Below are 24020 nucleotides of genomic sequence, written 5' to 3'. Positions count from 1 at the left end.
AAAGCTGTAAATGCAAAAACGTTGCAGTTACACCGAGCGATGTTGTTGATGTTGGCACCAACACAATCGTCGCCGGCACCAAGAAAGCTCGAGCCAACCTCTCGGGCACAAGAAACTCTTCTTTCTTACCGGCACGAAGAAACGAAGTGGTCGAGCTTACCTCGTTGCGAGCAGGTTTCTGTTTGGAGCACACATGCTCCAATTTTGCAAGGAACCGCAAAAGAGCGAGAAGAAGATGTAACTTGTATGTAAGGTCCCCAGCCCGATACTCTCCAGCCAAATGCAGAGAAGGGCCTGGAACTGGCGTCAACAATCTGTACACGGCATACCTGACGTAGCAAAGCTAAGCATACGCCGTCCGGCTGTCGGCTGTTCGCACTGTCTCCAGAACACACACTCCGGGAGTAGCTACACGACTACGAAGACGGCGCCGCCAGATTGGCTCTTGCGCGTGAAGGCTGGCGACGCATGCGCGAGGACCCGCCTCCGATCCGGAGCCCGGGCCTTTCTGCTGCTTTGCGAGACAGCAGAGAGCGCGCTCGCTCGCTCGCTCGCTCACTGAGACGATCCAGAGCCCGCGCAGTTTGGTTGGCGCGTGGCCGGCAGATGACTCGCTCGGCGATGATCACCCACCGCCTTTGACCCCAGCGCGGCTCAGATTAGATTCCCCAACTCCAATCGTGGTGCATGCTCTGACTGATTGGTTCTCTCTCTGGTTGGTGGCAGTGCCGGCCTGCGCGAATGGACGGGAATATATGCTTCCGCCGTCAAGTGGGCTGCGAATCATTGCGCCGTGTCCGGACGCCCACCGGTCACCGGCCGGACGAGCGAGCGCATTTGTTTTCTGAAGGAAATCATGTGCTCAAGGCATTTTTCCTAGTTGCCATGCGACTCGGCTGCTCGTGCGGCCGCTGGTACTAGCGATCCCAGTTCACTGATCCCATCGCGCAGGAGCCGTTGCACTCGCGCAGGGATGACTGGGCAACCGTGTGTGTGTGTGTGTGTGTGACTGAGGTGTCTGCTCCTAGCGTGCACGTGCGGCAGGAGCTGAGGGGGAGATAGTACTACTAGTATATTTGAACTGTTGTCTATGGCTGCTGAACGCCTGAACGGCTACTGACTGGCGCTGCCAGTGCTAGAGTTCGAGGACTAGCTAGGCTAATCAATCAACTCAACGGCAACCAGGTGATGGCGACCATCGTCAAGTTCCGTGCGCGCCGTGCCGGATAGCCGGCCGGATCGGACAAGAGTCGAGGACAAGGCCACGCCACCCTGGTGCAGTGCAGCCAGCTGTGGAGCTGACTAGAATCTTGGTGTCGTCCTGGGTTTCGTCGCCTGAAGCCAGGTCCGTCACCCTGCGCTCGCGACTCGCGAGCTTCGTGAAGGTGCAACCGAGCTTGCAAGTCACAGGCTCACAGCCACCGTGCCCTGGAGCTGCCGTCACCACCACCATGCCCTGTGAGCTGTGACTACCTGACCAAACTTTCGCTGCTCATTACCATGCGGCATGGCAGCGAAAGCCGCCTCCGAGGTTCGTACAAGTCTGCTGTAGCAGGTACCTACCAGCATTGATCAGCGCGGTACGCCATTGCATAGGACGGAGCTGATTGCTCCTGAGAATTGCGGTTGCTGCGCATCACCGTTTTCCTTCCACCACCACCCATCCGAGGATGATGACTTCTGTGCTTTTCTTCAGACCGAAATCCCTCGGCCTGGCAGAACGATGTCGGGTCGGGCCGTCGGGGTGGGCTGGGCCAAGTTATATGTTGCTACTTTGCCCCGCATGACGATGAAAATGGTTGGCTCGGCAGCTCGGCGGAAGGAGTTTATTTTCCTCTGAGGCCTGCCTGGCATTTTTATCTGAGAGGAAAAAGATATTTTACTTGGGTTACTTTTAGGCAGTTTAAGCCAACTTCAAGTTGCATATAACTCATCCAAAATTTTTTCTGAAAAGTACAATGACTTTTTTCGATCAGCAATCACAACTTTGTGAGCATGTGACAACATCTTATACATGTTTTTTTTAGCTGAGCACATACATAAAATCTGCATATTATTGCATTTGCTAAACAATCAAAGAGGCTAAATTGTCAAGGCTAGTCATTTGGCTAAGAGAAAAGAAATCTAAAACGCAAGTCCAAAGTCCAGTTTTGATGATCCAATAATAAAGGGAGATTTTATATCTACACCTTCAAAAACAAGGAATATTTAATACTCCAACTGTCAAAGACCTTAGTATTTTGCAACCTTAGCGGGATTTAAACATAAATAAGACTAGGTTGAGGGGCTTGTCCCAAAAGTTGCAGTCCCCATTCCCGAACCCCAACACCCCTGTTCGAACTCCAAAAACCCTTCCCCAACCCTTCCCGCCGCCGCCACGCCGTCGCCGACCACAACCACATCCTCGCCCTCCTCCTATCCGCCGCCGCAGCCATGGACGCCGACCCCTCGCGCCAGGTGCGCGTGCGCTTCGTCACCAAGATGCCGCCCCCACTGCGTGCGCCGCCCGCCGCCATCGCCGTCCCCGCCGACCTCTCCCGCATGGGCCTCTCCGAGATCGTCAACAGCCTCCTCGCCGCCGGTGAGCGCCCCACGACCCAGTCCCTGCCATCCGTAGAGCTGTACGAGCCGCAGATTTCTAACCTTTTTTCTCGCTCCCGTCCCGCAGCCGAACCGGACCACAAGGCGCAGCCCTTCGACTTCCTCGTGGACGGCGAGCTCGTGCGGCTGCCGCTCCAGCAGTTCCTCCTCGCCAAGGGCATCACCGCGGTACGAAATTTTTGTTCTACGCTTGAATTTGTTTCCGGAGTTGCTGTGGCAGGTTGCGGTTGTAAATTGTGCGAGGATTGGGTGTGAATGTTTTGCAGGAGAGGGTGCTTGAGCTCGAGTATGTGAAAGCCGTGGCACCAAGGAAGCAGGACAAACCCTGCCCCCATGATGACTGGGTTAGTGCGGTCGATGGATCAAACCCGAGGTATGGGTTGTCTTGTTGTTTGTGTGCAGCCTGATGACTGTGGAAGTAACTTGTCTGGATTATAAATGCTTTCTATTTTCTGTTATTTGGCACGGCTTGTGTATTGTGTGGATGAACTGGGTGTAAATTTTTGATTTGATCGATGTGCCTTAGTTTTGTAGGAGAAACTCAGATTGTATAGCGTTTTACTTCATCTGGTTTGGGAAATGAATCATATGGCTCTGCTTGCTTAAATACCTCTCTGGATACTTTAGTTAATAGTTGCTTGATATATATTTTAACTATACTGGCATTGGTGCACTTCAGCTAAGTTTTGAGCACAGCATCCTGTTCCTGTTAGGCTGTTATATGCTGTTCTGCTGCTCCTCCTTCCACCTACTTGGGTAGTGAACTAGTGATGACACAACTAGAAGTACAACTGAAATAAAAATCACAGGATGACCATATAACATAGACATTAGTTTGTAAAGTATAGCGCACACCATATAAGCTAGGGGTACTTTAGGAAGCTAGGGGTACTAATCAAAGAGAACACTTCACCTCTATAATATCACATAAAAACAGAGGAAGCTATACAAAGTGACGAATTTGATTATTTCTGTTGTTAGAATGAACATTTTGCATCTTATTTAAAGTTTTAATTTCATGTGGTTTGTGTAACTACTAAATTACTTGTTGTTTGGCAGTTTCATATTAACAGGATGCTATGATGGTCTTGCAAGGTATATATAGCTCAAAATCTAGTATTTTATTTAACTCTAGTAGATTTGTTGCAAGTATATGGACTTGTTGCATACCTTATCCTTCCACTGTTTACATAGATTATGGAAAGATGCATCAGTATGTACACAAATTTTGGAGGGACACAGCGAGGCGATTACTTCTACCAGATTCATCAATAAAGGTAAGCATGCTCGATATAACAACTTTTTGCTCATTATGTTACAAGGGCATCCCTTCCAAAATTTCCTGCTCCATTGTCGAATTTTCATATTATGTTATAGTTACTGGCATGAATTATGTTGTTGCAGGAGTTGGAACTGAGAGCAGTCTGCATGTAGTGACTGGCTCAAAGGATAGATCATTGCGGCTATACAAGGTAAATGTGCTACTTTTTTATTACTTTTTAACCCAAGTCTTGTTCGTTCCATTGTAATATTTTTCTTATATCCTACATTATGCCTTGGACTCCTGAAGTGTGATACATCGGTCAGTATGGACTACCCAAAGCGGGTTGGGGCTTACAAAATTCTTCGTGGGCACACATCATCAGTTCAAAGTATTGCTGTAGACCCTTCAAGAGATATGGTAATAATCACAAGTTGTTGCTATTTTTACTTACTGTGTCCATGTTTCCTTCTGACCTCTTCTCTGGGTACCTAGCTATGTTCTGGTTCCTGGGATAGCACCATCAAGTTGTGGGCAGTTGAAGGATCTGAAGAAGACGGTGATGCTGTTTCATTGAAGAAGAGAAGGACGAATTCTGACTCATCTGGACCTGAAGAGTCTCAGTTAGAGGTACTAGCTACATTCTACTCTGAATTCATGGTCCTTTGACTGATTTAGTTAGGAAGTTGTGTATTTTCATCACCTTATTTGATATCTACTGTTTTGCCCTTGAGGTGCTGACCTGTAAAGTATATGGTTACTCAGCTACAAAACAAGAATTTCTGTTCATGGTGCTGCTTTAGGATTAGATGAATAAGTTACAGTTATTGGGTTTGGGTTGGCTAATGGTTTTCAAAACCATGTATATGTATTTAATGTGTATTTACTACCATGATTTTGTGAGAGATGGAAGGCTGCCACTCAGTATGATTTTTTCCCCTTTTCTAGTCTTAAAAATCATGATAAGTCCCACTTATCTCAATGTTTGGTTCCTGTTGTGATCCAGGGTTCAGCCATTTCAACACTTCTGGGACATACACAATGTGTTACTGCTGTTACATGGCCTGATCAGCAAACAATATATTCAGCATCTTGGGATCATTCTGTTCGGCAGTGGGATGTCCAAGCAGTGAAAGAAACATGGAATATGGTATGTACAATTTCTTTATATTCTAAAATATTAAATATGTAGTTAACTCTCTAATTGGTTACCATAGATGAGTCCTGATGATTTTCCCTCACTTAAATTAATCCGTGTATTGCAAAGGGGGTGTACGAACAGCATTCTGTTTTTCTGCTAGCATACAGTTAAGAAGAAAACTATTTTTCTATGCTAATTCACTGGCATCTCCGCTTCTAGTGATGATCTTCTCCTGAGTTTGGCTGAGGAGACTGCAAAAAATGGAAGTCTCTGCATAGTTCTTGACTGTTAAATGTAGTGAATTAATATTTGAACTATCGTGTTCTGTTTCATAACTGATTCCGTCTTATTTCACATTTTCACATGAACCTTTTCTTAGTTTTCTGAGAAGGCCTTGAATTGCTTGGACTGTGGCGGTGAGGGCTCTTCCTTGATTGCTGCTGGAGGCTCTGATCCCATTTTAAGAGTATGGGACCCTCGCAAACCTGGTAAATATTTGATGACTATACTTTTATTTATCTTTCTTAGACCATATTCTAACTAGCTGATGTGCTTTCCCCCTTCAAAACAGGATCATTAGCTCCTGTTTTTCAGTTCTCCTCTCACTCAAGCTGGATCACTGCCTGTAAATGGCATCCAAGCTCCTGGTTTCATCTGGTATCATCGTCATTTGATGGGAAAGTGATGTTGTGGGATCTAAGAACAGCAGTATGATTCTAATAATCTCGTTATTTACCTCATTTGCTCCTTAAATTGTTGCATAAAATTGTGGCTAATGATATTGCTCCTGTTGTAGTGGCCGCTTGCTTCTGTGGACTCACACAAAGACAAGGTATTCTTTTGTGCAGTGTTTCATTTTCCATATTTCAGGGGAAGGGGGAAAAGAATGAGGTGTGCTAGCTTTGGTTATTTCAGGTTTTATGTGCCGACTGGTGGAAAGGGGGCAGTGTGATCAGTGGTGGAGCTGATTCCAAGTTATGCATCGCATCGGGTATTGAAATTGTGTGATGAAGTTTTTTGTCGTGCCCCTTGAGTCCATGCTATTCAGGTTCGAACTTTTCTTAAGTAACATTGTTTTAAAGGGTTCTATTTTATTCTTTCCTGCTGTATACTTACGCTTTCCCCTTGTGAAACCACTTAGATGCTTCTTAACTACTAGCTAACTGCTGTTCAATTTCACAGATAACATTGGTCGACAAGCCATACCTAAAAGCCAACCAATGTCAATTATGGTTGGGACATATGCAGCCCCTTCAGTCAGATGAAGATACAGCACAGGGCTTGCCATTTATGTATGCCACTTATGCATGAGTATGCATAAGTAAGATCCTTAGTAATGGATCACTAATTTTGCTCTCAACTTTTTGCTTGTTACTTCATTGGTGAAATTGACACCAAAATTGTTGTATTATCCCAAGACCATGAATTGTAAGTCACTTGGTTGCTGGGCTGGTCTGCCTGGTCGCTTCTGTTTTATGCCGTGAATGTGATCAACGTTATTTGTGTGCAGTTGGTTTCCTTCGGAGTAACTCGTAGTATGTGGGTACTGTGTGTTGTAATATTGAACTCCTAATGCGCTTGATACATAACCATTAACCAAGCTTAAGGAAGGGATCCATGGCCATCTCCCGCATCCAGGACAGAGTTTTTCAGTAGAACTCAAATTGGCTTTGATTATCATTTTTTATAGAAAAAAAACAAACAGGCAAGACCGCACGAGGTGATCTGGTTTGCTTCTCGGTAGCTACTCCTAACTTGCTCAAGTCACAAGCCCGTGTACTAGACCCGATCACCGGTGTAACCACCGTCTTCTCGGATGGAGGCATGGAATCCTGACCTATCAGCGTGCATACTTGGGCACGTCCCCTCCACGGGGGAACACAAGTTGCTCCGCGTTGGCAATGTCGTGCTCCGCAACGGCTGGGACATCATTCTTACAATTACCAACGGTGTGTGGTCATAACACTTGTCATCGACAACGGTGGTGGCCAAAGGTGGAGGGAGACGAGCCCACATCCTTCCGTCTGTGTATCACTAGCAGATTCCCGGCACACAACAGTCATCGATGGAGTCATTTACTTCTTGCTGCGTAACTTCTCTATGAAAAACCTTCCTAGCGGCATCAAGTCAGACAGTGTAGTTTCTTTCGACCTGTCAACCGAGGCCTGGAGGCCGACGACTATTCGGGGTCCCTTGAGCACCCATCTCCGTGTTGCCAAGCTCATTTACAGTCATCGAAGGGGCTACCTCCAGTTAGCCAATGTGAATAGATGCTTGGAGATGATCCATCATGACAACCCTCATTGCTTAATGGATTTATGGTTCCTACAGGTTAAGATGGGCAAGGAGTCATGGACCAAACGGTACTCCATACAATATCCTTCCTTATCCAAGTGCTTTTTAGTTAATCTTCCAAATCCATTGGCTTTTGATGGTGGAAGGGTTAATCTTCCATATCCATTGGTTGTGTTAGATGACGGAGGATAGTAGTATGGTTTAGAAAGGCACGAGCCCTAAGAGTATATGATCCCATATTAAGTACATGGGAAGATTTGGCTATGCTGGAAGGTTATTATGTCACGTGAGCATGTACGAAGGAAGCCTCTTGCGATCAGATCTTCAGGTTGACAAAGTTTCTAGAAACAAGTACCAATATCAACATCAACGACCTAATTTCATTAAATCCACCGTAGGATTAATAATAAAATTATTTGTTATTATAAAAGTTATTTTATTTTTCTATAGACTTTGTAAGAGTTGGATACATTTTAGAAGAAAGAAAGTGAATTATAATTTGGAAGGGAGTGAGTTGTATGGAGTTGATTATATAATTTTCTATATTTGTTCTATTGCTATGGTGTACCTGACACACGTCAGATGTCAATTATCTGGACACTTGGGCATATTGTTTTGTGACCTACTTCTTGCACACACGCGCTCTGGTATGAGAGATTGAAACCACAAAAAAGCAAGGAGTCAATAGCTGACGCGAGAACACAAGGCAATGCAACACACCGTGTACAAGGGCACATCACGAGTGCCAAGTCCATGCTTGACAACAACACAACCAGCGGAGTATATAGCTAGCGCGGCATATATGCCGTAGGATGCATCTTGGGCTCATGGCTTAGCCGCCTCCGGCTGTGGGAAGTGGAACTCTGGAATGGAGGGCATCTCGGGCTTCGGCGGCAGCTCCACCTTGGGGAAGGGCGGCAGCTCCGGCTTCGGCGGCAGGTGCACCTCCGGGAACGGAGGCAGCTCGACCTTGGGCAGCGGGGGCAGCTCGTGCTCTGGCACCGGCAACTCCGGCACCGGCAGGTGCGGCGGCAACTCCGGTTCCTCCTCCTTGGGCGCCGCTTCTTCCTCCAGCTTCCGCGCCGCGCTGCTCATCATGACGGCGCACGAGAGCAGCAGCGCGAGGAGGAGCGCAAGGGAGGGCACGGAGGTTCTCGAGGCCATATTGGATGTGTGACCAGAGACTAGAAGTTTGAGCTACTACGTAAACAGGTGTTCTGACTTCTGAGGCCTGTTGGGGATGGAGGATGTGAGGAGCCATGTGTGCTGTACTTATAGCTCGCAGCTAGCTGCCGGACTGGCCACTGGTTGGTCATCTGCAGCCTGCGGGTTTCTACAAAGTTGGTACCTGGTTATTAGCCGGACGATTTGGTTGAGAAAACTGATGTTAGGCCACCGGTTAATAGGATACTGGATGCGGCATGTCTACGGAGCACCAACTCAGTATGAGACAGTGAGCTCAGAAACAAGCAGGCTAAACTTCTTTTCATCAGTACTAATACATTAGGCTGCTCTCTTGCCTGTTCTTTTTCTCTAAAAAAATAATAATCAAAACCAATTTGAGCTATACTGAAAAATTGGAAGGTAGCCATGTCTCAATCCTGGATGTGGGAGTTGGTCATGTGGCCCCCTTCCTTTAGCTTGGTTATTATGTATCAAACACATTAGGAATTCAATATAACAACACACACTACACATAGGCACATAGTACAAGTTACTCTGAAGGAAACAAACTTCACACAAATAACGTTAATCACATTCACAGCATAAAACAGTAGCGACCAGCCCAGCAATCAACTAACTTATAACTCATGATTCTGGGATAATACAATAGTTATGCCAGAATGACAGGTTTTTATTTTGCGAAGTCAGAATGACTGCTATTTGGGTACTCGAGCATATACTTGAGTACTGCAGTTAGGTTCCTTCGTATAAGCTCACTGCAAAATAATCTTTCCGTATAGTCAGATCCGTCCATGTACCTAGTCTCGGATCATATATATGCTCGTAAGACCCGCGACAGTCGCTCTACAAAGTTGGTACCTGGTAGCTGTGGAAGCACCGACACGATGTGGTGTTCCGAGGACAGGACGCCTCCCTCCCACGCTTGATGATGGCCTGCAAGGAAGAAGCACGTCTGCGGCGATGCAGATTATCTCGCGACGAGCAAATGGTGACTGAAGCCTGGTGTCAAACGTTTTGTTTCAATATGTAACAATTACTTTCTCTTATCTCCCGCCCCATGGTTTGTAAAATTGCTGAACCCTCCTGGTTTATTGAGCTTACAATAAGCTCGGGATCCCCCCCCCCCCCCCCCCCCCCCCCCCCCCGGGGTTACACCTAAAAAAATTGTCCGGCAAGCAGACTCATCAGGCATCAGCAGTTCAGCACACAGGGATCAGATATTCCAGCACCAAAACAAGGCACCAACCGTGCACAGGCCCTGCTGGTGACCAACCAAAATCTTTGAGCACCGGGCAGCTAGCCTGCGACACGCACAACACGCCTGCAGCCGATGGCCTGTAAAGTACTGCATCGCCTAAGCCTCCTCCGATCCGACTCCACAGAGCACCTGCGTTCCAACGCTTCCGGGGTTCAAACTCACAGATCGTTCGAACCGTCCGGTCCAATATGGCATCGAGAACCGCCGTGTCCTCTCCTGCCCTCCTCCTCGTCGCGCTGCTGCTCTCGTGCGCCATCATGATGAGCAGCGCGGCGCCGAGGCTGGAGGAGGAGGCGCCTAATAAGGAGGAGCCGGAGCTCCCGCCGCACCTGCCCGTGCCGGAGCTGCTGGTTCCAGAACACGAGCTGCCTCCGTTCCCGGAGGTCCACCTGCCGCCGAAGCCGGAGCTGCCGCCGTTCCCTGAGGTCGACCTGCCGCCAAAGCCCGAGCTGCCAGAGGTGAAGCTGCCGCCTAAGCCCGAGACCCCCGGCGTTCCCGAGTTCCACTTCCCCTGGACCCCTGGTCATCGTGTGTACTTGTGATGTCCCCTGGACCCCTGGTCCATGTACTTGATGCATGATGAGAGTGCTTGTGTGTTTATCAACAAAAATAAGATGGATATGTCAATGTTTTTCCGATGACCAATTTTTTTCTGCAATCTGGGCAATCTGCAAAGATTCATAGGTGATCATGCCGTCGGGCCGCTCTGAAAGCGACAGACGAGCTCAGTTGCCGTGGAAAAGCTCAGGTTTGAGCCGAGACAGTCAGACAGCAGCAACACGAACCCCTGAGCTATTGCAGCCTCGCGCTTACCTTGCTCATTGCATAAGGCCAAGCTGGAAGTCCTTCTTCACAGGCAACGGTGAAGGGGTGTGCTCGCAGCCTCGAACCTCGACGAGAGCACCAAGTGCCGGCGGAAGGATGGTCGTGGTGGGAGGAGGAAAGGAACAGGGGAGAGAGCAAAATCAAATCCATCCGCCCATGAATGAACAACGAAAACGTATCCTCCTCCGCCAAGCGAAGGCTACGGGCACTTGCTGGTTCTGAACGGCTGCTCGACGGTGTCCCGGGCGGCGGCGAACGGACCGCCGACGGCGGAGGAGAAAGACGGGCAGGGCCGATCTGTAAAAACAGGGGTCAAAGTGCAAAACATTGGATCGTAATTAATAGTCGCGATCCAAAATAGGGAGCTAATTGTAAAATAATAATGTTAAAGTGTAAAATATCGGATCGCGATTAATATAATCGCGATCTAAAATTAGGGGGGTAAATGTAAAGGGGCTTCGCCGGCTAGGCTGGGCGGCGGCGGCTGCTTGGCGTACGCCTCGAAGCGGGGCCCGACGGCTCGCCTCTCCACTGGCATGCGCGGTCAAGCCCGATCAGCGGTGTGCGGAGGCTGCGTCCACCGCCGGGCGGCGGCCGCTGCAGCTCCCGCGCACACGACGCCTGCTCGCCCGCCGCCGCTGAGCGCCTCGCGCGCGTCGTATCAGTCTCATCATCCTCCGGCTGCGGCTAGGCATCCGGATGCTCCCTGCCCGATCACAAACCCGGCAAAATCATCTGAATGCCGATTCCGCGGCCAGGGAGTACGCGCGGGCTGTCGTCTCATCGTCCGTTGGAGTCGCAGCGAATGGTCTCCACGACGCCGATGCCAAACGATGCAGGGATCCGCTAGACTACTCCGTGCGCGTACCCCTGTCCTGCACACGACATCCATCCAACCGTGCACTGACACTCTTTTCTCAACCAAGTTGTCCGGCGTGCAGAGTCATCAGGCACCGTCGCCGGCAGTTCAGCACACAGGGATCTCGGACACCAGAACCAGGCACGACCTGATGTGTAGCAGCTCCGGCAGGTGAACAACCAAAGTCCTCGAGCTAGCGCGCTGGGCAGCTAGCTGAAACACGACGACACGGTATAAGTACCAATGCACCATCACTCTAGGCCTCGTCCATCACACAGATCGAGCACCTGCGTTCTAACGCGCACCCAAGCTCGAACCCACAGATCGTACGAACCGTCCGGTCCAAGATGGCGTCGCGAACTTCCGTGCCCTCCCTTGCGCTCCTCCTCGCGCTGCTGCTCTCGTGCGCCGCCCAGATGAGCAGCGCGGCGCGGACGCTGGAGGAAGCGGCGGCGCCCAAGGAGGAGGAGCCGGAGTTCCCGCCGCACCTGCCCGTGCCGGAGCTGCCGGTGCCAGAGCACGAGCTGCCCCCACTGCCCAAGGTCGAGCTGCCGCCCAAGCCGGAGGTGCCCACGTTCCCGGACGTGCACCTGCCGCCGTTCCCGGAGGTCGAGCTGCCGCCCAAGCCGGAGATGCCCGCCGTTCCCGAGTTCCACTTTCCGGTGCCGGAGGCTAAGCCATGACGCAAAGCGATAAAGCAGGCTGCCTAATCCATCGTGTCGTGTGTACGAGTTCTGTTCGTGCCCTGTGCCGTTCTTGCTACTCGTAAGCTGTGTGCCTGTGTTGTCCCCTCGTTGCTTGCACCGCATGGTGTGCTGCTCGTGTTCTTGGTGCCAGCTTCGTTTTCCATCGAGTGTGCTTCAACAAATTCAGTTCACGCATGGTTTCGGCGATCCCGTCTTTGGTAAATTTGAGCAATATATAATTTTTTAAAGGAAGCAATATATGTTTTCAAGTGAGAGAAGATGCAAAAGTCTACAAATGTCCAACATTGTATATTGGGCCCGGAAGGCCGGAACAGCTCGGTTCCGGCCCAAAATGGTGGAGCCAGCCCACTTCTCGTCTTTTGGGCTGGCCTTTACCCGGCTCGTTGCATCAAGCACAAGTCGTCGGACGGACGTCCTTCTTCTCCGACAACAGCGACGGTGCCAGCATCCGCATCGCGGCTTCCATCCCAAACGGCAATTCGACGAGCGCGCCGTGTGCCGGCGGAAGGAGGAAGGGGCAGCGGGAGAGACTGGAGGGGCGGACCGGCAGAGAGCAAACCATCCGCCCATGCCGGCGCATCGGCGAAGAGAATCCTCCTACACCAATCCATGGCGACGTAGTAGCTCCGAACTGCTGCTAGACGAGCGCCTCGGGAGGAGGTGAACGGACGGACGGCGGCGGGCGAGCAAGAGAAAGACCAGCGAAGTCTACGGCGCCTGCTGGTTCTGAACGACTGGTCGACGGTGTTCCGGGCGGCGGCGAACGGGCCACCGACGGCGGAGGAGAAAGAGAGAGGGGCAGGGCTGATCTGTAAAAAACAGGGGTTAAAGTTCCACGACTCCGGAGTCCCCGGGCAACAACTTCGTATCATGGAGCCATCCAAATCACCCCGCGGTAACGACTCTTGAGCTCGGCCAACAGCCGGCGGCGCCCAAGGCCTCAGGCCGGCGCCGTTCGCGCGTCAGAATCCCACGGCCACGGCCTACCTCACCGCGGCCGCCGCGTGATCCACCTTTTACTCTTCTCCCCACGCCGCGAGAGTCTCTCGCGGACCACATGTTACCGCGACCTGTGCAGCGCCACCGTACGGTGCCGTCGTTTTCCGTTCCGGCGAGGGGGCTCGATCAGTTCGGCGGCGGGTACCCGGGCAGGCGCCCCACGGCTCTCATCGTCACGTCGCGCAGGCGCGGCAAGCAACCCGGCGTACGCCGATATGGCGACCTCTCGCCCGATCAGTCGACAACCCCCATTAATCACAGGACAGGAATTATACGTCCTCGCCCCCAAGCAGCCGTATCGATCACAGAAGCCAAATGAAGCTGGGAAGCAGAAACGTCAGGGCTATGGCCATCGGCCAACCGCACGCGCTCGGGTGAGCGGGAAGACACCGACATGAACGCCTCCGGTGAGCTCGTTCTTCTATAAATACCGTAGCTCGCCTTCCGTTCTCTGCATCCAGAACACAGAGTTGATCGATAAGGCGCCATGGCTTCCACGAACACCATGTCCTCCTTCGTGCTCGTCCTGGCGTTGCTGCTCTCATGCGGTGGCATGAGCAACGCGGCGCGGCGGATGCAGGAGCTCCCGAAGCCTGACCTGCCGCCTCTTCCCAAGCCTGAAGAACCGAAGCCTGAGCCCCTGCCGGTGCCGCCGCAGCCCCTGCCGAACCCTGAGCCGCTGCCGGTGCCACCACAACCCCTACCGAATCCTGAGCCCCTGCCAAACCCTGAGCCGCTGCCGGTGCCACCGCAGCCCCTGCCCAAACCCGAGCCGCTGCCGGTGCCACCGCAGCCCCTGCCGAAGCCGGAGCCACTGCCTGTGCCACCGCAGCCCCTGCCCAAACCCGAGCCGCTGCCGGTGCCACCGCAGCCGCTGCCACCGCAGCCCCTGCCGAAGCCGGAGCCACTGCCGGTGCCACCGCAGCCCCTACCCAAACCCGAGCCGCTGCCGGTGCCACCACAGCCCCTGCCCAAGCCGGAACCGTTGCCGGTGCCACCACAACCCCTGCCGAAGCCGGAGCCACTGCCGGTGCCACCACAGCCTCTACCCAAACCTGAGCCACTGCCAGTGCCACCGCAGCCCCTGCCGAAGCCGGAGCCGTTGCCGGTGCCACCACAGCCCCTGCCGAAGCCGGAGCCACTGCCGGTGCCACCACAGCCCCTGCCGAAGCCGGAGCCACTGCCGGTGCCACCGCAACCCCTGCCCAAGCCTGAGCCGCGTCCTGTACCACCACAGCCTCTACCCAAGCCCGAGCCATTGCCCGTGCCACCACAACCCCTGCCGAAGCCGGAGCCATTGCCGGTGCCACCACAGCCCCTGCCCCAACCCGAACTCCCGAAGCCGGAGCTGCCACCTCCGGTGCTGGCTGGTGAGCTTCCACCAAAGCCGGAGGTAGTGCCACCGAAGCCGGAGGTGGTCCCGCTACAGCCATGATCGATGAGCTACCATGATAACTTTAGGGGCGCATATTATTGAAACAGCGCTCTAGACATTATTTTCTATTGTAATTTGCTCATTCGTGTGACACGCATGCATGCGTGCTGGGTAATTGACGATATTGTATAGCTAGCGTATCAGATTTGGAGCGTGAGCGATGTATGTGCATCGCCATGCCATCTAATCCGGCCGTGACTGTGATCTCTGTGTGTTCTGGCCGAGATCCATGTGTATAAATAAATGGATTCGTTTGTATATCTACGTATTTCTGTCAAACCATTCATATCGAGTTCGACCCTGAATTACCGAACAAATGCATGGATTTCAGAATTTCATTGAAGTCATGGACGAATGCATTACATGTGTCCATTGAATGCTAGGAAAAAAAAAGACCTCCTAAGCTCTCTTCGTTTTATTCATGAAATTTGGCCGTTGTTGCGGCTATTATTGCAGAAACATGTGGACAAACATGAATGAGACATTTACTTCGTGGCCATTATTTTTTATACCATCAAATTAATGAACTACTCTCTATTGTAAGATCTTACGGTAGTTATGTAGCTTCAGCAAGGTTTGAGTAACTTTGTTTTCATCTAAAATGTAATGGTTTGAGGTCTTACCCATCTTTTTTTTGTCCTCTTTAATTACTCTATAGCTAAATTAACACCAATCTCTCCAAAACAGATCAATTCATTGGGAAATATACATTAATATCATTCAATGCACGCTTTCACCGAATCCACAATACCACAGCCTCATATCACCAACTATGTTGGAGTTGGTAAAAGCCGCCATACCAATTACCAACCAACCATGAGTCACTATAGATCTTTGCCGACTCGTCATTTCAGTTCCAGTTATTGTTAGTTGTCTCAGTATAAATTTAACGATCAGCATTCCAAATAAATCGATCCTTTAATTTGATTGGATAAATATATGACATGGTACGAACTGAAGTTCTAGTTCTTCAGGATTGAGCTTTGGTTATTAGTCCGTTATATGATACAATCTGTCTACGGATTAATATTCTGAGTACCATCATAAAAGATCTATGGAGTTGGAAAATATCATAACAAATAACATAAGTTGAAGAATGACATCACAAAGTGTCTTGAGTTGCAAATACCATACACATGGCTACCCCTATTCCTCCTTTCTATCTTTGCATGTGGACTGCCATTACTTTTATCTTTATTTAGGAGGTATCTAACAGCAGTTTGAAGTAACTTCAAGCCTTATATAAATATGTTAGAAGTTTCCAAAATTATTAAAAAAAAGATTATTTTGTTTTAGAGGTGCTAACCTCACCTAAGAAAATTTAATTATTTTAATCCATCTAAAAAGATTTTAAAAGACCCAAGTTTTGTAGAATTTCTATTTTTTTTTGGGCAAAACTAGTAAAATAAAACCGCAATGCAAAGAGGAACAAGATGAAAATTAGGGTAGTATTGATATTCTAAAAGCTTCTCCATCCAAATAGTTCTCTGATGTTTGTTGGTGATGGAAAACATGACAGAATGGTGTTTTGCAACTGAAAAGGACGCATTGGGATGGCATTCTTTCAACTCATATTCTTTGTGATGATATTTTTGAGAACTCATTTAGTAAATAGTACTATACAAAACAATAATTGCACATGAGAAGTGTCATCAAATATGAATATAACGCTCTCAACTAATTTATGTCACCAAAATAATATAATGAGACACTAATTGATGGTCATGAATTACAAAATGTGACATGTATATGGACGCTTTGTAAAAACAGAAAGCTTATCTAAGGGTTTTGTAGCACCTCTGATTATTAACTACTGGTAACCAGCTGTAGTCGGGGGCGGAGCTACCCTATCGGCAGGGTGGGGTGGCCGCCCCAGCTACTGGTGTGCTAGCCCACTACCCCTCTTACACCTCTGGACACTGGTCCTTGCCTCTACCCATCCGTTTTTCTGCCGAGCACGGCGTCGGGCGCCATGGACGATGAGCAAAACGACAAGCGTGAGAAGAAAGATGACCCTGTGTCTGCTGTGTGGTATTGTTTTTCTTGGGCCATGCCAAGCGCTCGGCAGTCGTAGCCCATAGGTGAAGCGCGAAGGCCCAAGGGCCAAGTCAATAAAAATCAACGGACTCACACCAGAGAGGCCGAGAGGCTCGATCGATCCCACTTTCCAAATTGTCAGTCCAATTTCCATCCATCCGCCTGGGGGTCTGGCGGTCTCCTGCCATCTAGTGCTCGTGCTTGCCGTGCGAGCGAGTACAGCAGGAGCGTCGATCGGTGGTCGGCGGTGTACGTCTCTGGTGATGCACGGACCAGGAGTAGTAGGTGGGGTGTGAGTTGAGTCCAAGTCGCCCCAGCTGTATTTTTTCCCCACTGGCTGTGGTTTCCTTTCTTTCGGAGCCGTAGTGAAGTGACATTTGGCAGGGCGGTTCACGGTTGTGCGCTACGTGCTCCTATTTTCCAAGACGGCCATGCCGATGGCCTATCAACCACAATTAACTCAACATGCAAGCAACGGAAGCAAGTGTGTCTGCAGCAAATTCAACACTGTTAGACATGCGATCATTTTCTGCTCTGATTTCGCATCCCAACAACTCTCCTGTGCCGATATATCATCATGTCAGCTGACATATCTCCTCACACTGGTCCTTCTTGACGACGTGTCGGCCGGTGTTCCTGGCTTCCTGAGCCTTAAGAAGGACGAGCCCAGCTATACATCTCCATTCACACCGTACTGCACCGGTGACCTAACGCCTGAACGCTGCTACGCGAAAGCGTGCTCCATCACCTCTTTTAGTTTGTAGCAGAGATCGTCAACCGGGTCATCAGTTGGACTTCAGCAACTCGATATCGCAGGCATCTGAAACAAGCTTCTAAAAAGGATGACGAAAACGACCAGAACCTACTACCACGTACTCGAAGCAGCTGAACTGCCACTCCGTTTTATTGTCAGATGATCTGCAAGGACTCTGTGTACCTGACCATTCGAGTAAATGGCATCTCAGTCAGAGAGATAAGCTAGCTATTAACTCCTTTTCTGGTTCATGTCCTGCTACGTACTGTGACTGCATACGTTGCAAGTTCATTCCTACCTTATTCTAGTGCCGTCGTCGTTGTCAACCCTATCTGGAACTACCAAAACCAATCGTTTCGTCAGCTTGGTTTTCACATTGCTCTCTGTATCTCAGCTATCTGCTGTTCTTCACATGCACGGTGTCACTTTGCGGTAGTACATTTGGTAGCCTAACCACAGAAGACGTGTAGCACACATGTCACCTAGCACCAACAGAAACTACGCTTGTAAAAGTAAAGCATCCACCAACCAGATCACGTACGCATGTTTCAGAGTATTCTCAACTGATTAAACCTGACACTGGTAGTAGAGATTGCATGGAAACTAATTAAATCGAGGAGATAACCTAGAGTCTAGAGGTTTCAGGAGGAAAAAATGCAGATGACCTACCGCTACCAGGCACCCAAGACCAGAAGACTCCTGCAAGCACACCCATGCATGCATGCAGCAAGCCTTGCTTCGCAACTATAAATAGAGGGCTCCTCTTCCCTTCCAGCCATCACAACATCACAAAAGAACTAGCTCACACTGATACACACAGAGATCGCAGCTGAGAAAGCACAAGCCATTCGACATGGTTTCCAAGAAAACCATGTCCTCCCTCGCCTTTCTCATGGCAGTGCTGCTCATCGCTTGCAGCTCCATGAGCAGCGCGGCTCGGTACCTGGAGGAGACGAAGCCTGAGTACCCGCCGCACCCTACCGTGCCGGAGACCCCCAAGCCAGAGCTGCCGCCGCACCCCACCGTGCCGGAGCTCCCAAAGCCTGAGCTGCCTCCACACCCTACCGTGCCAGAGCACCCAAAGCCTGAACTGCCACCGCACCCCACCGAGCCAGAGCACCCGAAGCAGCCTGAACTGCCACCGCACCCTACCTTGCCGGAGTTGCCCAAGCCTGAACTGCCACCGCACCCCACCGTGCCGGAGCACCCAAAGCCGGAGATCCCTCACCCTGTGCCAGAGGTTCCCAAGCCCGAGCTGCCACACCCAGCCGTGCCGGAGCTGCCACACCCTCACGTACCAGAGGTGCCGAAGCCCGAGCTGCCGCACCCCGCCGTGCCTGAAGTACCAAAGCCAGAGCTGCCGCACCCGGAGGTGCCGAAGCCCGAGCTGCCGCACCCGGAGCTGCCGAAGCCTGAACTGCCGCCTCACCCCGAAGTACCGGAGCTGCCAAAGCCAGAAGCGCCTCACGTGCCGGAGGTGCCGAAGCCGGAGGGCCACTACCCGGTGCCAGAGGCCAAGCCATGATCGAGCTACACCCGTGTTGCCCCAGTAATAAAATACGTTCTGTACTTGTGTGTATCTGATGTTGCAGTAGGAGCCTGACGTTCAGGGTTGTACGTTGTGCTCCTTTGATTTGTCGGTTGATGATGTTACCCGTGTATTGCTTTTGGCGTATGATATATATACACGTATTTTTTTCATTACATTAGTATGGTCTCTTATTATATAATCCTTCCATTTGTAATTTCAAGGCGTACTTCGCTTTTGTTAGGGCTGAATTTGGCCCACAGTTACACTATTGTTATTTTATTTATATGGTACAAAAGTATACTACTAAGAAAGTATGTTTACGAATTAAATGACATCAGTTCCTGTCACAAAAATCATGTACTATAATAGAGAAATTATTGATCAAAGGGTTATCCTAATGAAACAAAAATACTCATAATTTCAAACCATGGGAGTAAACAATGAAATCTCCAAATTAGTTGTGCACAAGGTATGCATATGTTAAATATGTGGCTGAAAATGTATGTGTCACAGCCTTGAATTTAGAACCACTATGATGAATTAAATACCTTATGTTTTCTACGTAGCTGCTTGTGTTGATACATTAAAGGGGTTCATTCTTAGACATGTGATTGTCCTTCCTTTGTCCCATTTCCATAAACCTTACCAAAATTCATGTCATTTAAGCATGTTCTTAATGCATTACCGACACAAACAAAGAAATAAAGTTGGTAGTTCAGTTTCGAGTCCAACTATCTACAACCTAATCTGTTTCAAAAGAACAAAAATTCAGGTACACAAGTTTTTCCAAAACAGTAAAGAGTTCTGTGGGAAACAAATGCCACTCCACTTTCTCTTTTTATCAAAAACAAATGCCACTCCACCTTTTCTTTTTATCAAAAGATAAAAAAAGAAATACAAAGCATTTTATTTACAAATACTTTTGTCGATAAAAGATTTCAGCTTTGATGAAATAATGTCTCCACATATATATTATCACTGAGGCCAAATTAAATAATAAATAACAGCACATGTTATTACCAGTTAATTATTAAAATGTTGCCCTGATGAACAAAATGCAAAAGCAGTTATCAAACAATTGAATTTTATTTTCAAGAGCCCAAAATATATTTCTCTGACAATTCAAATCACCACGCCCAACTCGTATCTTTGAGCATGCATATGCATGCCGCCCAACACGTATCTTGGAACATGCATGCCTCAATATTGATTCTCTGAGAAATAATGTTCTAAAGCAACTGAGGGAAGCAAAACAACTAAGCCTTCTTCTCTATGCTACCATATCAGTGCATGTAAACTGACGTAAGTTATTTGAAAAATGGCCAGGCCAAAAATGAGAAGCAAGGCCCCTTTGGACATTTCACACGTCACTAGTCATTTTCAACTAACTTCAGAACTGCTTCCGAACCACACATCTCATCAGCGTGGACTTTATAGCTCATGCTTGTACAAATCTCAATCTGTCCTTGACATTTGCACGTCCTTTGCATCATCTGCTGGCCAAACACATACGGGTCAATTAGATAAATCGCACACGTGTTGCCAAAAAACATGTAGTGCTTCAACCAACCAGATCGATCAGATATCAGTGTATTCCCAACCAACTAAATCATACGCAAGCAGGGGTCAGGAGGGAGATCACGAGGACACGAATCGAGGACAAAATTTTAACCACCCAAAGATGCAGATGACCTACCAGCTGCTACCAAAATACAAGATGCTCCAGGACGTAAACGCTCACCTGAACGATCGTGGTTACAGGACATGCGTTTTGCACTACAAATACCATGCTCCTCTCCCCTCCCAGCCATCACACAACGATCTAGTTCGCTCTACGTACTGAGACTCGAGGCACAGAAAAGCTCACAAGTGTTAAGCATCGATCCAGTCATGGCTGCCAGGAGCACCATGGCTTCCCTTGTTCTCCTCGTGGCGCTGCTGCTCTCGTGCAGCGGCATGAGCGGCGCGGCGCGGGTGCTGGAGGAGGTGGCACCCAAGGAGGAGTACCCACACCCTGCCGTGCCGGAGCTGCCAAAGCCCGAGCTGCCGCCGCACCCCACGGTGCCGGAGCTGCCGAAGCCCGAGCTGCCGGAGCACCCCGCCGTACCCGAGCTGCCGAAGACTGAGCTGCCACCTCATCCCACCGTGCCTGAGCTGCCGAAGCCTGAGGTGCCTGCGCACCCCGAAGTGCCGGAGTTGCCGAAGCCCGAGCTCCCTCCTCACCCCGCCATTCCAGAGCTGCCGAAGCCAGAGGTGACGGAGCACCCCGCCGTGCCGGAGCTGCCGAAGCCTGAGCTGCCTCCTCACCCCACGGTGCCAGAGCTACCAAAGCCGGAGCTGCCCCACCCGGACGTGCCGGAGGTACCAGAGCATGAGCTGCCGCCGAAACCCGAGAGCCACTACCCAGAGCCAGAGACTAAGCCATGATCGGACTGCATCACTGTCGCCCCTGTAATAAAAACGTTATGTGCTTGTGTATTATGGTGTGATATTTTTATGTTCGAATGTGATCTTGTTGGTCACAAGCTAGCTTTAGGATTGTTACTTTTCAATGTTGTGTTTGGTGATGTACGTATATATTGTCCTTTATTATGCACTATATATATACAGAGTATGTGTATGAGATGTGTTTCATTTATCTTGGAGTAATATTTAATCAGTAATTAAAGAGTTATCTGGATGTCCAAACTCTACAAATGATGTGGGCATGCAAATACATACATGACTGACTACAAGATAAGTAGGCTTTCAATGTAGTAGTACTATATGAAGGATTCCCCATAAGCATTCTTTGTGTTGGATTAATCTGTGGCTGTTTCTAGTTCTAATTAAGGATCAGTGTCCCGTCAAATGCACTTGCTTACTTCATTTCCATGTATGTCTTTAATGCATTGCAAAAATAATTAGAAAAAATTAGTAAACCAATTTCACAATGTGAATCATCTAAAACCTAGTTTATCCAAAACTAAAAATTGCGAGTCTTGTAGGAATTGTTTGTCATAACATATACATCGATCCCAATAACTAGAAAAATTCTGTTCCCACTGGTAAAAAGAAAAGGAAAGTCTGGTTTCACTGAACATTTTCACATATACTAGTACTCTAGGAAAGAAAAGGTTCTAGATGCATTTCATTACCAATTGCACATAATATCGCCTCTCTATGGATGAACGAAATGCAAAATCATTTCCAAATGATTGCATTATATTTTCCAAAAGTGAGCAAAATATTCTCCCTTAGAACTAGAAACAAGAGGAAACATTGATTTATAATCTAATGAGGTAAAATTGCAGAAACCACCAATAAGCCACTTCAAGTTTCACATTGCCACTCATAAGTCATTTTTATTGCAAATACCCACCATGATACTCAATTTTGTTGCAAAAAACCACCCCAGTATGCACAAATTTACCAAATCTTTTTGTGGAGTCTCCAAAAGAAAATTTCAAGATTATACTCCTAGAAGTATTTAAATTCAGTAAAGATCACATTGGCGGCTCGCTATTTTTGAAATCATGTTGAATCGGTTAAGTTTGCACACACTGGGTGGATATTTGCAGTAGAATAAGTAGGTGGGTGGGTATTTGTAACAGAATAACTTATGGGGGGCAATGCGAACTTGAAGTGGTTTTTATAGGGGTGTCTATGCAATTTTACCAAACAACCACCTGCACCACAGACACATACATGCTAATATAATGAATGCCCTAGTAGTAGTGTAGTACACTCGCTAATTTGTGGATGTAGGAATATATATCCAACATATACTTCACTAAATTTAATCCCAAATCTGGAGGAAACGTCGAATCTATTTGATGTTGGAGAACTTGCAGGAGGGGTGCTCATTTGAGTGTGAAGTGTGAACTATGACGAACTGTAGAACACATTTCAGCTGGGTGTTAATGAGTTTGCTCCCGGGACGTGTAACTGTGTTTCGAAGAAATCTTGTAAAATAATTGAATTAAACCAAAGACTAACATACATAATTCAGGAGTGCATGTAAGCTGATGCAACTTGTTTAAAATTTAAAATTATCAATGTAGGAAAAAAGGCCCTTCAACATTTATTTTATGGGCTATTTTCAACTCGCTTTACAACTGCTATGAAAATCAATTCATTGTTACTGAAATATGCTTGATATCTAGTAAAAAGTATTTAGTCCTTGCTCGTGAGATTGAGAGTTGGGAGGGGACATGCCGGGCTTTTTCCTCTGATTTTTTTTCTGATAATGGAAACTTTATTAGTTTCAAGATCATTACATCGACATAATAAAAAACCTTAAAACATTTTTTCCCCGGACATATGATACTTTCTGAACGAGTTTTTATGTATTTATATATAGTTCAATTGGGTTGTATTGGATCTAGATCCACCCCATGTCAATTGAGTGATTGTATTCCATCTCGCCACTATGCTGCTTTGATCTAATGACGGTTGGTAAGGCGTTTCTCGTCCAGCTCGCAACACGTGATCATGTTGGTTTCTCAGTCTCAGCCTGTCCTTGACATGAATGACGTCCCTATACTTTGCGTTATCCGGTGGCCAAACACTTGCACAACGATGAGACGATGGGATACGTCGCACACGTGTATAGCCACAACGCAAGGTGCCAAGAAAGTGATTCAACCAACGACCAGCTGATCTCTCTCAATGCAAGTCGCGCAGCATTCCGAACAAATCAAAGGATGCATGGATCAGGAGAACGAGATCACACGGATCCTAATTTAACAACCATGGGGATGCAGATAACCAACCAGTTACCAAACGATCGGTCGATTTTCATAATTTGGCACTACAATACCATGCTTCTCTCGACCCCTTTCCAGTCACCACGCATAACGATCTTGTTCTCGATCGCCCGAGCTGCCGAAGCCCGAGGTGCCGGAGCTGCCAAAGCCTCTGAGGTGCCGGAGCACCCTGCCGTGCCTGATGAGCTGCCGAAGCCCGAGGTGCCGGAACACCCCGCCATGCCGGAGCACCCCGCCGAGCCTGAGGTGCCTGAGCATCCCGCCGTGCCGGAGGTGCCAAAGCATGAGCTGCCACCGAAGGCCGAGGGACACTACCCGGTGCCAGACACCAAGCCATGATCGACCTGCATCCTCATTGCCCCAGTATCAATAAACACCTTTTTA

At 48.8% G+C, this 24020-nt stretch overlaps 6 protein-coding genes across 6 annotated transcripts; 5 read left to right on the top strand and 1 right to left on the bottom strand.

The window, feature by feature from the left end:
- The first annotated feature begins 2324 nt into the window (after positions 1–2324).
- LOC117842010 (ribosome biogenesis protein WDR12 homolog) lies at positions 2325–6512 on the top strand. The gene is made up of 14 exons (XM_034722342.2): positions 2325–2581; positions 2669–2769; positions 2868–2974; positions 3661–3696; positions 3796–3878; positions 4006–4073; positions 4172–4282; positions 4358–4492; positions 4869–5012; positions 5383–5491; positions 5575–5711; positions 5800–5835; positions 5919–6051; positions 6186–6512. Exons 1-13 carry the CDS (start codon positions 2434–2436, stop codon positions 6009–6011), a joined length of 1308 nt encoding a protein of 435 aa, XP_034578233.1. The 5' UTR covers positions 2325–2433; the 3' UTR covers positions 6012–6051; positions 6186–6512.
- Positions 6513–7955: 1443 nt separating this feature from the next.
- On the bottom strand, positions 7956–8532 carry LOC117842011 (uncharacterized). Its single transcript, XM_034722343.2, has one exon. It carries the CDS (start codon positions 8460–8462, stop codon positions 8124–8126), a length of 339 nt encoding a protein of 112 aa, XP_034578234.1. The 5' UTR covers positions 8463–8532; the 3' UTR covers positions 7956–8123.
- A 1207-nt stretch (positions 8533–9739) lies between these two features.
- LOC117845387 (uncharacterized) lies at positions 9740–10379 on the top strand. Its single transcript, XM_034726415.2, has one exon. It carries the CDS (start codon positions 9930–9932, stop codon positions 10281–10283), a length of 354 nt encoding a protein of 117 aa, XP_034582306.1. The 5' UTR covers positions 9740–9929; the 3' UTR covers positions 10284–10379.
- A 1293-nt stretch (positions 10380–11672) lies between these two features.
- On the top strand, positions 11673–12306 carry LOC117845388 (uncharacterized). The gene has a single exon (XM_034726416.2). The coding sequence runs from the start codon at positions 11773–11775 to the stop codon at positions 12106–12108; it is 336 nt and encodes a 111-aa protein (XP_034582307.1). The 5' UTR covers positions 11673–11772; the 3' UTR covers positions 12109–12306.
- A 5820-nt stretch (positions 12307–18126) lies between these two features.
- Positions 18127–19061, top strand: LOC140221735 (uncharacterized). The gene has a single exon (XM_072291621.1). The coding sequence runs from the start codon at positions 18211–18213 to the stop codon at positions 18880–18882; it is 672 nt and encodes a 223-aa protein (XP_072147722.1). The 5' UTR covers positions 18127–18210; the 3' UTR covers positions 18883–19061.
- A 1622-nt stretch (positions 19062–20683) lies between these two features.
- On the top strand, positions 20684–21526 carry LOC117844467 (uncharacterized). The gene has a single exon (XM_034725164.2). The coding sequence runs from the start codon at positions 20779–20781 to the stop codon at positions 21313–21315; it is 537 nt and encodes a 178-aa protein (XP_034581055.2). The 5' UTR covers positions 20684–20778; the 3' UTR covers positions 21316–21526.
- The last annotated feature ends 2494 nt before the right edge of the window (positions 21527–24020 follow it).

The sequence above is a fragment of the Setaria viridis genome, chromosome 2 (assembly GCF_005286985.2).
Source record: "Setaria viridis chromosome 2, Setaria_viridis_v4.0, whole genome shotgun sequence".
Classification (NCBI taxonomy): Eukaryota; Viridiplantae; Streptophyta; class Magnoliopsida; order Poales; family Poaceae; genus Setaria; species Setaria viridis.
Note: the sequence above shows the minus strand (reverse complement) of the source record. Positions and strands in the feature narration are given on the sequence as shown.